At 44.2% G+C, this 15,114-nt stretch overlaps 1 protein-coding gene and 1 long non-coding RNA gene across 8 annotated transcripts in view; both read right to left on the bottom strand.

Annotated features, from left to right (window-relative positions):
• Positions 1–7,405: 7,405 nt before the first annotated feature.
• LOC309811740 lies at positions 7,406–8,973 on the bottom strand. Its single transcript, XR_014295246.1, has 3 exons — positions 8,183–8,973; positions 7,964–8,072; positions 7,406–7,444 (listed from the first exon to the last, which is right to left on the bottom strand). It is a non-coding gene; the product is annotated as an uncharacterized lncRNA (long non-coding RNA).
• A 1,306-nt stretch (positions 8,974–10,279) lies between these two features.
• CRADD (CARD and death domain containing adaptor protein) overlaps positions 10,280–15,114 on the bottom strand; it is a 274,839-nt gene continuing 270,004 nt past the window's right edge. For 4 of the 7 annotated variants that reach the window (XM_082634816.1, XM_082634814.1, XM_082634815.1 and 1 more), the window contains one exon: positions 10,291–13,936. In XM_082634816.1, coding sequence (XP_082490942.1) covers positions 13,635–13,936 — 302 coding nt within the window. In that variant the 3' untranslated portion in view covers positions 10,291–13,634. Of the gene's footprint in view, positions 13,937–15,114 lie in introns of all 7 variants that reach the window. The other 3 variants (XM_082634817.1, XM_082634818.1, XR_014295241.1) reach the window with 3 other exon arrangements.

Here is a 15,114-nt window from a genome sequence, read left to right as displayed (position 1 = left end):
CCTTCTTCTCCCCATTTCCACAGCCACTGACTAGCATTCGTAAAAGAGATCATTATTGATAGCCTTCACCCTGTCATCTTTGGCAGTAGTTCACAGAACCAAGGGGCATTATGAGAGGTGCCATCTTGGAGAGAAGGACCCAAAAGTCCAATAAATAGTGCAACTGAGTCACCCTAATGGAAGGTTAACAAAATGAAGGAAACCCAGGACCAGGCCTCAAGCACTGAGGGAGAGAGTGGGGAACCAGAGTGTCCTCACAGGAACATTTGAGGCTTCCCTTCAGCATGACCCCATAGCTTGCTGATCTTTTCCTTCTTATCACTTGTCACAGCTTGTAACTTTTCAAGCTGATTGCAAGGTCCATGAGGATGGTATCTATGCTTGTTTTGTTTTGATGTCACTCATCTGCCCTCAGCACTAGGAGGTGCTACCAAAGAATTGTTAAATGAGTGAACGAAAGATCCAGGTAAGAGCAGGAAAGTTTGAGCTGGCAAGTGAGATACAGAGCCCAGAGAAACTTCCTGAACTAAAAAGAAGAGGAAACCGTGGTGACTTGATACGGGATGCCAACAGCCTGGACAGGAGAGGGAAGAGGTGCCAACTGTGTCTGGAGATTCCAGCAGTTAGACACATACGCATGGGTTTGTGCCTGAAACAGTCACTGTGAATCCTGAACACTGGTGCCATTCCTGCCAAGGCAAGCCCTGCCCTACAAGGGGGCCACCATGGTTGGAGACCTGTTTAGTTCATAGACATGGGGCTGGAAAGGGCACGCCTCAGGTTTTTACGTGGAAGCCCAAACTTCAGGTTGACCAAAACCACCTCACATCATCTTTGCTGGAATTAATAAACTCAGATGATAGGTCATTTCCCAATCCTGTGGATGATTTAACAAGATGAGCTGTTTGGTAGGCAGGACACAGTCACAGTCATCTGTAGAAGGCAGGAGGATTACTCCTCAGAGGGTAGAGTAGGCTAATGACGTTTCACTTTGAAAACAGTCTCGGAGTCTGCTCCATGGGGACAATAGGAAGGCTTTGAGGTAGAGATAGAGAGCAATGAGGATTTTGAGTGACGTCAAGAAGAAGCTCAGATTTCATTTGGCTAAAAACAGCCAGAATACTCCTCAGAACACTCAGATACTAAGACAACTTCTTAGTACTGCCCCATAATTGTGGGAGAAAAAACTTTCAACTGTTCATCTAAAATTGTTTTGCTAGGGATGGGATGTGGGATCTCCCTGCTCAGAGAAAGGGGACAGGCCTCTTCTCTCTGAGAATCTGGCTTTTCCTACGCTTTCTCATGCAGAAGACCTATCAGGAGAAGGTCATGAATAGAGCACTTTTCCTTCAGCCAATGAGACAAACACCCTATTCAAAAGCTCTTGCGGTGCCCTGCCCACACACGGTCTCAGCCAGGATTATTTTGGCTTTTGACGAAATCCCACGGGGTAATAAGAGCAACCTCAACTCTGCTGTGTTATTTCACATGACTCCATGGCTGGCAGCAGGCAGGAGCTATTAAAGATCATCTGTTTTATGAACATCACCCACTTGCTGTCTGTAATAATGAGGGGAGAGAGCTACCCACACCAAACACCCAGCAGGTGGGCTGGACACAGTTCAGTAGGAAGCTGACACAGCCATGCTGGGGTCCTTGGCAGTGCCTGGACTATATACTGGGGTTATAAAACCACTCGCATGGGCCTGAGTTCAAATTCTGGCACTGCTACGTATGACCTTGGCTGGGTGAGTTAACTTCCTTGAGCATCAGTTTTCTGACTTGTAAAATAAGGGAAATAAGGCTAAAATCCTGACTCCTAAGGTTGTCAGAGGGTGGAATGACACAGCGCACTTGAAATCACCTTCCCTGAGCCTGGCTCCTAATAGATGCTCCACCAGCGGTGCCTTCCCTCCCTGGCCCTCCTTCCCCCACCTCTGTGCTCGCTGTGTGTGAATGCAGTGTTCCTGCACGGTGAGTCAGCTGAGGCGACCAGGAATTGAGTTAATTGGACATGTTCTAGCGTTGCCTTAAACAAACACCAGGACGCATCTCTGTGCGGCCTGTGACTGAGGAGGGGGTGGGGCTTATCGCCCTAGGTTACCTGTCCTGGAAGAGCTCTTCCTGTGCTGAGAACTGTAGCGGGACCCTCTGGCTAAGGCTAGGGAAGTTCTGTTTCAGCATCTGCTGCTGCCCCTGGGAACAGCTGAGGATCTGGACCTGGAGTGTAGGAACACTGTGGCCCAGTATCTGTTGATTCACTCTTCCAACAAATATTGAAAACCTGAAGAGAAGACAGACACCATCCATTCGTCATCAAATATTTCTATAACATTTATTCTATGCCTGACACTGATCGAAGCACTTTGCAAACATTATCTCATTGATTCCTCGTAACAGTGCTCTAAGGTTGGTGTTATTACAACCTGATTTCAGAGGTAATGAGACTGAAGCACAGAGAATTTACAGAACTTGCCCAAGAAACTCGTATGTAAGACTTTTTGGACTCAGTGACAGAAGCATTTACAGTCCTCCATTGTACGTCTGGAGGAGGGATACGCATACACTCATCTGTTCAGGATCTCATTCGTTTACTGAGAACTGCATTAATCACGAAGCATGTGCCAGACCCTGCTTTAGGAAAGGTGGGGACACAAGACCCAGGTCTGTCTTCACGGAGCCTACAATCCAAGGAGGCGAATGCCAAGGGAGCCTCATTTTTATCCTTTGACTTTGCAACCAGCAAAGAGACAGATGACTTGGGTCAAGGATGCCAGTGGAATAGACTTCTTCTTTGTATAAAATAAATGACCTTTATGGGACATTAAACACGTGGCCTTTGCCCTTATAAGGCCCGGGCTAAGGAGTCCATCAAACACTTGCTTAGACCTTCATATTTCAGAAGAGAAATGTGTGTAAGGCTAATGTCCTCACCCAAAACCCAAAAAGGTATGCAGCCATAAGCACTGCCTGGTGTTCCCAAACTTCATATGTGTATCACTAATGAAGAATATTTTGTATGAGGGGTTAGGTATTTATTTTTACGTGTACTTCACATCACATTTTAAAAATAGCACCGACCCATTACTTCAGACATACTATTGCTTAAAGAAAACAACTTTTTGAGTTAACTAAAAAAAATATCGCCACAGGTGGTGCATTACACATGAAAAATTATCCAAGTGGCACTCAAATGACTGGAGTCTGGGAAGCACACAGTGATTCTCACTGGGGTCATTAAGGGCATTTGGGGGGAGGCAGCTCTTCACTGTGTAGGGTTAGCGCCCACACTGCCGGCTGATGCCTAATACCCTTGGCCACTGCCCACTCCATGGTAATAGCACCCCCCCCTCCAATAACGCATGGTGGGTGATAACTCCCCACATAGAATGCCTCCAAACATTTCCAAATGCCACATGGTAGAAGGCTGGGGGGATGTGGTAACACTCCTGGTTGGGAACTATTGCTAAACTAAAGTTAAGGTCTTGCTGGAGGCCTCACTGGGAAAACAAGCTATTTTCAGATTTTTTAAAATAGAATGAAAGTCGAGTTCAATTACCAAGTGGCTTAGTGGTGGGGGGCGGGGATCAGAGTAAGCAAATGAGAACCCAAATGAGAAGACGGCAAAGACATAAAAAGTCGTGGCAAGAGTGGGGAGAGACAGAAAAGGCCTGGAGCTGCACACAGAGCCTTCCTGGTTTGGGGCTGCTGTTAGGAGCAAGACCAGTTTCTTCCTGCTTGTCTGACAGGTGCCACCTGGCACCTGACAATGACCAGAGAGAGTGCCCGCTACCTGCTGACGAACAGGCAGTGCAACCTATTGCTTGAACTAAATGCAGTGTGACACCAAGCCAGGAAGGTATTCTGCAAGGATACAAGAATCATATGATGAAAAATGCAACAGACTTATCAATCATTAAAGAGGGAAAGAAGGTCCCAGAAAACCACGAGTCTCTTTCCAAGTGACCCATAATGTGCTGCTAACAGTGAGGATGAATTGTGAGGATGAGAACAAACTGATGCTATTTGTACACCACCCAAGATACCGTTCGCGCCCTTTAAAAATCTTGGTTATTTTTGGTACCTTTGAGCCCTACTTTTCCCAGCACACTCCAAGGTTTTGTGTCCTCTGCCTCAGTGTGTCTGTAGAACAAATCTTTCCCAAGTTGTTAATAGGTGGTCATAGAAAAAATGCTTCCAATGTTAAGTTTGGTAAATACTTCACATTTCCATTTTGGAGATTCACAATGCACACTGGCACCTTAAAACTTTTGAGAAGACTTCTTCTGTTCCCTTGGTAATTTAAAATGCAAAATCCAAACTCCTTGCCTGGTTTTAAAAGTCAGCTGACGTGCCCCACTTTACCCAATCGATGTAATTTTGTTGGGAAGCATACTCATCACTACTGTTCCTAGCATCCGTCTTATCCATCCTTGCTTCTCGCACATTCCTTCCTCCTCTAGAAACCCCATTCCCAGCCTCTCCACTGACTCTACACTTTTGTCAAGCCTCAGCTCAAGATTCGTGTCCTAACTACTGTTCCCCACAGTGAATTTTCTCTCTACTATGAATTTTCTCAGAACTGTATCTATAAAAGGGGGTGGTGTCATGTCATGGTGATCCCTTCTAGGTTGCCTTGGGATTATTGTCTGGTTGTGTGATATATGCAGTCTGTAAGCAGCTTTGCTTTTCAGCTTCTCATGGGAGCCTGTTACTATACTATGGATACTATGGGTCTCGCAGAAAAAACACTTCTTGATATATATCCTGGTGGATGTGCCAATGGCTGGCTTTGTTCCCTTGTAAAACCACCTAACGCTATTTGTGTCTCTATGAATTAGCAACCACTGGGTAATGACTGAACATATGTGTTCACACTGTCTATGTTTTATTACTCTGATGTTCCTCCAATTAAATGAAATGTTGGCTACAACAGATTATATCTAAAACTGAGTAACATTGGGAGTATTCAAAGTTAAGAGTGTGCTCCTGGAAATGGAAGTTGACTTTTTACCTGTATGAATATTAAGAATTTTTTTATTTCTAATATATTTCCTAACTTCCACCACCCCCCTCAAAAAAATCCCTGCCTTTCCCACGGTCTTTCTCATATCAGTTCATAATGATTCCATCTTTCCATTTGTTAAAAATACAATCTTGATGTTTCACCACGAGTTTTTTTCATTTTAACACCCTATCCAATCCATCAACAAATCCATTTGGTTCTACCTTCACAATGTAATCAGAAACTGACCACTGCTCACCACCTCCACGTCACAGGATGCATGCCCCTGGAAGCTGATTCTGAGATGGAGCTGGGTGGGCAGGAAGGTGATTAGAGAGTGCTCCTGGGATCGACACCTGTGAAAGGGAAGGAAACAGGCTTAGAAAAAGAGGGAAGTGGGGCTGAGATACTGTCACAAAGAAGGCCTGAGCTGACTCCACAAGGAGCCCTGAGCTGGGATGGCCCTTGGGAGCTGCTCTGAACTGAGGTGGGCAGCCAGGCCTTTATACCTCTTCACCTATAGTCACTGAATGGAGGCTGCCCAGGAAGGGGCAAGGCCATTGTGCAAGATGGCTCTCCTCAGAGGGGGCAATTCTTGAAGAGGGCTGACAGCCAAAGGCTATCAGCTGGAGACCTCCCTGCTGCAGGAGGAATAACTCTTTCATTCCTGAAGGGGACCTGAGCAGGGTACCACGCATCCACTGCACTTCGCCACGGCCATCGTGACCCAAGCCTCCATCTCCTCAGGATGGGTGCAACAGCCTCTTCACTCTTTCCCTGCTCCAGCTCTCTAAAAATGTCAGCTAGAGTGATCCTTTGGGACTCTAAGTTAGATGATGTCATTGCCTCCGCTGAAAACCATGCAGTAGCTTCCCATCTCACCCTGAGTAAGAGCCAAAGTCATCACAGTAGCCTGTCAGACGCTCCCCCTCTGTTCCTCCCAGCTCTCCGACCTCAGCCCCTACTACCTGCCCTCTTGCCCACCACACTTTAGCCACTCTGACCCCCTTGCTATTCTTTGAAAATGTTTGGAAAGCTCTCATCTCAAGCCTTCACATTTTATTCTTCCCCTCACTCAGAATGTTCTTTCAGGCCTCAGCATGGCTCTCTCCCTCACCTCCTCCAGGTTTTTACTCATGTCACCTTCTACTCCAGCCCCTGGCTCTCCCTGTCCCTTTGTTGCATCCTTTTTCTCCATAGCAGGGAGCTCTACAAGTGAAGAAATTCTGGACTGTTGCATTGACTGCTGTACCCCTAGTATCTATAGCCATGCCTAGCACATAATATGTGCTCAAAAAAACAGATGTTGAATGAACTTCTGTAAGTTACAGAAAGAGTTTCCAGGATTGGCCCAAGTTGAAAATCACTCCATGGATTCTCTAGGTCCCTAAGAAAGCCATAACAGCTTTGATTCCTCTTCTTTTGTTAAGCTTTAGTCATGCAGGTTATTCAGTTTTCTTTACCCAAATTAAAGGAGGAGCAACTTAAGTGTCTTTTCTAGAACAGGCAATCGAGATGCCAGAATTCTGATTTTATCTCATACCCAAACCTTACAAAAACATTTTTTTTCTTTCAAATTTGCTTTAGGCTCTTAAAAGTTGAAGAAGATATGGCTTTTGACAATGATAAAGTTTATCTGAACCCTGTGCTCCCTGAAAGCAGTGATGGTAAAGAAATGCCCCCCTTTTGTGTCCCAAGAAACAGCTAACCACCACAAAGGACAACCCAGCCTTCCCATATTCTCAGATAAGACCCGCCTCCATCCTTTCTCAGGAGTCCCACAGGATTTGTGGATGACTCCCTTGTTCACTTGCCTCTATAAAACCCAGGCCTCCTTCCTTCTCTTTGAGACATTCCTCATTAACAAATGTTCTCCCTATTGCAAAATTATATCCATAATTGACTGGTGCATATTGTCTTTCACACTTCACAAAGAGGGGACTTGTGTTGCGAGGATTTATTTTTAGCCTCAAAGATAGTATCCCTTGGAAAATCAACAGCTGACAATAGTAAGTGACAAGATAATTCTTGACAATAGACCACAGACAACCAAAGGGTCCACTCCCTTAGCAGAAAGCCAGCACGGAGCTCAGTTTCAGAGCAGGGAATAATTACTACTTCCAGAGGCTGACAGAAACTTGATTCAAGCAGGTGGCTGGACAAAAAGATAATGTTGGAAATAATTTCCTAGTATATAAAGTAGATGTGGCTCTATATAATTTTCTCCTGAAATTAATTAACTCCAGTATGCTGGGCACAAAAGTCTCAGTCTTGCCCTGTCTAGGATTCCTGGTTCTAAAGAAACGGGATGGAGGCAGGATGCTCCTAGAAGCTAGAGATCGTCATACATTACATGTCTGCAAGCTCTTACCTTTCCAAGAGGTGGGTCCAAGAGGTCCACCAGCCTGCCCTCCCATAGGGCAGAAAATCTGTGGTCAGCTGTATAAAGATCACGGTTTAGATAAGTGGCTTCAACTTTATTCCAATACCTTGGTTAGTCCTTCATACCAGAGTTTACATTCTTGTGCAACCCCACAGAAACACTTAGCCCCATTCTGTTGGACACAAGCCCTCCAAATACCCTACAAAGCCAAAAAATGATCAGTCAGGCTTAGATGCTAGTGAGGTCTGGTGCCTATTTATAACCTATAGGCTTAGGGTTCTTGGGGTGAGTAACTTGGATTCAGGTGTACTGGAAATCCCCTAAAAATTATATGCCAAATGGGGTGTGTGTATTTGTGCACACGTGCATGCGTGTGCACTTTTCTAAAGAATGACTCCACAGTCTTCTCACATTCTTAAAGGGATCCATGCCCCCTGAATGGATAAGAACCACTACCTATTACAGATATTCTGGTCCTTCAAAGAAATATTCCCTAGGCAGAGCCCCCTCATCCTTGGCTTTGACATGGCCAGGAGCACCAAGTTCACCACCAGTCTATGAGTAGGCTTACTTACTTCATTTGTAGGCACTCAGTCTTCTCCCGGAATCCACAATGAGCCATTAAGTCATGCCAAGGACCTTGGTATCAGCTAAGTCTGATTAAGTCAGTTCATCTCCTAGAAGCTGACAAGAGGGAGGTTATATGACCTAATCCAACCCGTCTGATATTGTCTGTTAGGGCTGCTCTAAAAAAACAATACTGACTGGGTAGCTTATAAACAACAAGAACTTACTGCTCATAGTTCTGGAGGCTGGGAAGTGCGAGATCAAGAAGCCAACATGGTCGCGTTCTGGTGAAGGTCCTCTCCTGGTTCATAGCTGGAGCCTTCTCACTGTGTCCTCACATGCTGGAAGGGGCTCTGTGGGGTCACTTTCATGAGGGCTCCATCTTATGACCTCATCCCTCCCAAAGGCCTCATCTCCTAATTCCCTCACCTTTGGGGGTTAAGATTTCAACATATGAATTCTGGCGGCAGGGGGGATACAAACATCTTGGCAGAGCAGATATTTTCCACAAATATTCTCCATCAACAGTGTAATCTGACACCCAAAATAGCACTGGCTAGAGACGGAATGTAAAAATGAAATGGAAACATATGAGTATTACCAAGATGTTGGGTCCACTTTGTTCTTTTTCAGTACTGAAACCTGGATTTCATGGTCTACGCTTTGAATTAATAATAGCTTTTAGAGTTATTGCCACATATTCTGCATAATTTTAACAGACAAGGCTTAATTGGCTCAATGAACTGTGTCTTTGTGAGACTTTAATTTTCCTATAAAACAGCAAATGCCAACAAGATAGACATCCCTATTCTAAGCTGTTTACAGTTCTAAGAAGTAAACAGGCAGTTATTATATTAAAAACATTCCTTGTATGCCAGCAACATCTAATTTTAATCTGTGGGACTTTTAGAGGAAGAACTAAGGGCTAGAGATGGCACAAAGGACCCCCAAATATGCCTGACATCTAAAACCTGAAGCCTGACCTGATCCCCCTGTGGTTAAATAAAACACATGCTTCTCAATGTCACTGTTGTCTTGATGTACAGAACTGGTGTACATCAGAACTTGATGTAATACTGGCCACTTAGTCTATCAATATGATTCTCTTAGCTTCTAGATTGCTTTGAGACAGTAACTTGGAGGCATCTTGTAGACCCGTGGCAAGAAGTGCCATTTGTCACATTGGATGTAAAATAAATTAAGTGGAATTCTGGTATCCATATGCATTAACTTCCCTTTAAGGGACCGACATACCAAGTTGGGCAGCACTTACAAATCTCAATTGAAGTGTCACCTCCTCAGTGGCCAATTCTGTTGCTCCCTCCTCTGTGATACTGGCCAAACAGTTATCGTAATTGCTGGCTGTTATGTTTGTCTCCTCAACAGGCTGAGATCCTACAGGGCAGGGACTATGTCTTATTTTTCTTCGCATCTCTGGTAGCGCATACAAATTGCTAGCTTGCTGATTGTAGAGATTCATTTAATGATAGCCAAGTGTTAGATCAGAATCCCATCCCAATTCTGAATATGCTCTGAATTGTGCCTACCAGTTCACATTCCTTGTCTTTAAAGTCTTGATAAAAGTACTGAAGGACCATGTACTTCCTATTTTCATATGCAAAGCACAGCAGGAAATGGTGATTTTGACCCTCACGCTTCTCAGGGACCCGGTAGGGTGGAGAATATTAGACCAACCCTGACAGCTGAAATAATTCAACTCAGTGATTTAGCAAAACATTTTTGCTGTGCCATGCACTGTTCTAAGCTTTTATTTTGTGGGAGCCCAATTGTAAGCACAGTACTGTTATTGTCCACATTACATATGAAGAAACTGGCACAGAAAGGTAGAGTAACTTGCCCAAGAGATGAGCCTTATATGAGTATTCTCCATGCCTCTTACCTCTGAAGCAAGGCAGAGTGAATCCTTTCTCCCCTGTGTTCCCACAGACTCACTACTCAGGCATGGACCTCATCATCTCATATTGTGATTAGAGATCCGTGTCGGTCTCGTTGGCCGAACAGTGTTTCTGGAGGACCGGGACTGTGGTGTATCAGTCATCTTTTTGCCTCGCCACTTAGCAGAGTAACTGGCTCACGGGAGCTTCCTGGTAAGTGTCTGCTGAATAATTGAATGAGGGAAGTCTCTTTCTAAAACTACCACTTCTGAGGAATTCCTCAAAGAAAGGGATGAAGACAGACCCATTCTACTGCGTCAGTTGCCTTTGTAACCTCTGGTGGAATGTAAATATTTAACAAGGACTTTCCTTGCATTACTGTTTGTAATAGTGAAAAAGGAAAAACCATTTAAAGATCCATCTAACGTAACAGGAAAGTGATCTACAAGTCATGGCACGTGCATATACTGGAAAGTGTGCCACTACTAAAAATGACGGTGTAGACCAGCGGCTGCACACAGATCAAATGTGGTGTCCCACCAAATTCGGATTGACAGGCACAATATTACTGTCCCCCAGGATACATACTTGTAGGAAGAGAACACTGAGCTGAGTGGATCACATGCCACAGTGGAGAAGGCATCTTGCTGTAAGAAAGAGATTAAAAACTCAGAATAAAGCCCAGAACATTTATGGGAATGTGTTCAACTTTGCTTCTTGAGGATGTAAGAATGCACAGTGGGGACAGTCAATAGCTCTACTCAAGTAACAACAGGGCTCTAAAGGGGGACCAAGCAAACAGTGGGATTATGGTGGATGTTTTGACAGCAAAAAGACATTGTTATACTTAATAGCTAGTGTCTTTTAATTTCTTCAAATATGCTGCTAAAAATTATAGGATTTTAAAGTGTGCTCCAAACACAGAGGATGCTGAAAATCACAGAGGATATTGAAAGGTATAGAAAACTCTTTAATGACATGGAAAGATAGTTATATGTTAAATAAAAGAAGCCCATTGTAAAGCAGCATGTACGATACAATCCTGTTTTTGTTACAGAGAGAATATGCAGGCATGGGAAAGTAACAGGAGGACATAGACCAAAACTGGGCTGTAAAAGTAGTTATCTTTGGACGATGGGAGTGGGAGCAATTCTTTTTTTTTTTTCCTTGCTTATTGGTATTTTTCACTGCTATAAAAAAGATGTACTATTTTTGTACTGAGAAAATTTCATAGAAGTTACAGTTTTTAAAAAGTTAAGGGGCATACCCACGCACGTGCATGTGTGCACACACACGCACGCACACACCACACACACCACACACATATACCCCAAACCAAAGTGGAGTAAGACTTTTTAATCTTTTTTTTTTGTCAGCACCTACAAATGTTCTACCACCTCACTGCACTCATTAAGAATTTTACTGGGAGTAGGCAATCTCTGGGATTGTAGAACCTTCTTCCGTGCAAAAACACAGGGACTCCTTGTAGGCAATCACCTATTGGATTCTCTTGGGAGGTAGGCAGATGCCATGTAGCATCACTCTTCTCAGTAAGAGGCAGAAATTAGGCAGTGATTTGATGTTCGGTTCTTCCATTCTGCAAATCTTCTGCAAGAGTGTGAGCAGGCCCATGCTGCAAAGAGCTGCAGCTGCTATCTGATGGTGGAGATGTCCTGCTCATTAAGGGCAACAAGTCAGAGCTCCCTGATAACTCCACCAGCTCATCATGGCAAGTTCTTCACAAATTGTCCTTCACTGCTGACAGAGGACAAAGGTACCTGTGCATAACAGATGCCCTACAAATGGTAGGAATGCCCTGGGGAGTCATCAGACCCACTTCTAAAATGCCATCTAGTCGGATGCAGCCGAGCCCAGTTATACTCACTCGTCCATACATGTGGTGAAAACAAAAGCTCCACTCTCTGTTAACAAACCCAGGGGGATGAAGAGCGACGTAACAAGTCCAAGGTTCAAAATGACAAGCAGTTATTGAAAATGCCGTGGAAGAACAGTCTATCACTGGGTGCAGTGATGGGGCCAAAGGTGTGAGGATTTTACAAGATAATGAATTAACGGCTGGACTACAAAATGGAAAATTAGAGCTGATAAGGCCAGTGGACCATCCTTCTGAACTGTTTGTTGAACCGTAAAATAACCGATTCTTTTTAGGAAAGGGAATATGGTTACTAGACATCTGAAAGGATGTAATTAACTCAGGACTGTCATCATTTTGAGCACCCACTTTCTGTCCAACCTCAGCACTCTATATGCTTGTCCTCAGAATTTTTTTCCCTCTGAAAAATTCTGAGTTAAGTTAGTATTAGGAAATAGATTCTCTTAATTATTCAGAAGGATGGATCACAGATTGGGAATGTTCACCTGTCTCTCTCTTGATTGGACCCACTGTAGCATTAACAAAGCCATATCACATTTTAAAGCTTAGCAAGAAACATGGTAATAACACTTCCTCCTACAGTGCCCTCAGCTTTAGCCACTGTTCAGCTTGGTCTGGGAACTGCATCTGTGTTCAGCCACAGCAGTGAATTAACAGCTACCATTTCCCAAGAGCTGATGATGGGCCAGGCACTAGATGAGCCCGTGGCAGATGTTATTCCTTTAATCATCACAAAAATCTTGGAGGTGGGGACAATCATTGCCTCACTCTACAAATGAGGAAACTGAGGCTTAGAGAAGTGAAGTAACTTGTCTGAGGAGATGCTGCTAGCAGGAGGAGGGCAGCAAGCTACTTCCAGAGCATGTGAGAGAGAGGATGGAGCAGCATGGAGCAGCTGGAAAGGGCACACAGGACCAGTGCTGCAAAGACACACGCTCACTCATCCGCCCCAGGCAAATCGCTTCATCTTGATACAGGACAGGGCTCACCTCTCTTACCCAACTTCTTCATAGGCTTTTTGTGAGGTCCATATGAGATCACATGTGTGAAAAGCCTTGAAAACAGTAAAGCATTTGACACATACCACGTGTTACTAGTAAAAAGTCAGAAAATTAAATCACAGTCCTTAGGAGCATGACACTTCAACCATCAAGGCTTCAACGGAAAGACCACACGGCCCCCCAACCCCCAGTCCTTTAAATAAAGGGCACGGGATTTTCTTAAGCAAATCTTTTACAGATAAAGGGCTCAGGTATGCATGCTGGTACTTGAACTGGTCTTTGCAGGGAGCTTCAGTGTCTTAAATTTAATGCAGACACCCTGCCTGAGCGATTTATCTTGACTAGAGAAAGTAACCATTTCGCTGTTACTACTCTGTTCCAAAGAAATGACTACTGTAGTTTTACACCCTGAATCTATGCAACACAAGAATGAAAGAAAAAAAACACAAGCAATACTTTCTCATGAGAGGGCCACATTATATACAGTAATTCAATTTTTATTATTAACATCATGATTAATAGCTAAGTCCACAGTTCAGTTCCCAGGCAACATAAAAGTAGATGTTTTATATATAGAACACCTGTATTTTTTTGAGCCACTAGGATTTACCAGTCTATTAAAAGGCAACCACACAATTAAAACCTGCACAATTCAAATAATGTAATCTCCGAGCAATTAGAAACAATGAATTGACAAATCACCATGGGAGATCAACTGAGTAATCCCGCCTTTCAAGTAACGTCAAGTGGAAATCCCATTATCTCCTTTCATCTAAGAAATCACTAAAACAAACAAACCAGTCCCCCCAAATCTACCTGCCCTGGGTGATACTCAGGATTCGGCACACGAGACTAGGGGATGGACTCCCCAGGTGCTGATGGGGCGCCATCATCCCAACATGTGCTGGAGCACCGAGGGGTCCACGTCCACGGCCTGGAGACCCCTGTGCAGGCTCTGGAAGGTAGCCTGCTTCCCGAAGCGCTGCCTCCAGCGAACCAAGGCCTCCACCATCTGGGACTGAACATTGTGGGGATGGTTGGCCTTACAGCGGTAGATGTCGGTCTGGGACAGCCCCAGGGACAGCACCACGGGCTCCCACTCGGGGCCCAGCCTCTGGGCCAGCTGGTTGATCTGCTGGTCAGAAGGGGAACTGTGGAGGATGTGCGGGGGGATTCCAGCCATCCGGTCATCTGGGGAGGAGAAAGACACGAGGGTGAAGAGAGCGAGTAAACACATCAGACAGGGGCAGAAATTAAAAATGTGGAGGAATGACACACACTTCCAAATGGCAGGGGCCAACTTCTCCTAGTCTTCATGGCAGCTACTCAGTACAAAGCCATACATAGGGGCTTAAGAAGTACCACCCAGCATCTTTGGAAATGTTTACGACAGAAAATTTGAAAACAAGAAAATAAAAATAACTTGAAATTCCATCAGAGAAACCCATTCATAATAATTTGATCTATTTCCTTTTTAAAAATATCTTTATTGGAATATAATTGATTTACAATGGTGTGTTATTTTCTGCTGTATAACAAAGTGAATCAGCTATTATGTATACATATATCCCCATATCTCCTCCCTCTTGCATCTCCCTCCCACCCTCCCTATCCCACCCCTCCAGGCGGTCACAAAGCTCCGAGCTGATCTCCCTGTGCTATGTGGCTGCTGCCCACTACCTATCTTACGTTTGGTAGTGTATATATGTCACTGCTACTCTCTCACTTCTTCCCAGCTTCCCCTTCCCGCCCCGTGTCCTCAAGTCTGTTCTCTACATCTGCGTCTTTATTCCTGTCCTGCCACTAGGTTCATCAGTACCATTTTTTTAGATTCCATATATGTGTGTTAGCATACAGTATTTGTTTTTCTCTTTCTGTCTTACTTCACTCTGTATGACAGACTCTAGGTCCATCCACCTCACTACAAATAACTCAGTTTCGTTTCTTTTTATGGCTGAATAGTATTCCATTGTATATCTGTGCCACATCTTCTTTAAACATTCATCTGTCAATGGACACTTAGGTTGCTTCCATGTCCTGGCTATTGTAAATAGAGCTGCAATGAACATTGTGGTACATGACTCCTTTTGAATTATGGGTTTCGCAGGGTATATGCCCAGTAGTGAGATTGCTGGGCTGTATGGTAATTCTATTTTTAGTTCTTTAAGGAACCTCCACACTGTTCTCCATAGTGGCTGTATCAGTTTACATTCCCACGAACAGTGGAGAAGGGTTCCCTTTTCTCCACACCCTCTCCAGAATTGACTGTTTGTAGATTTTTTGATGATGACCATTCTGACTGGTGTGAGATGATACCTCATTGTGGTTTTGATGTGTATTTCTCTAATGATTAGTGATGTTGAGCATCT

The sequence above is a fragment of the Mesoplodon mirus genome (assembly GCF_964341445.2).
Source record: "Mesoplodon mirus genome assembly, chromosome: 11".
Taxonomy (NCBI): domain Eukaryota; kingdom Metazoa; phylum Chordata; class Mammalia; order Artiodactyla; family Ziphiidae; genus Mesoplodon; species Mesoplodon mirus.
Note: the sequence above shows the minus strand (reverse complement) of the source record. Positions and strands in the feature narration are given on the sequence as shown.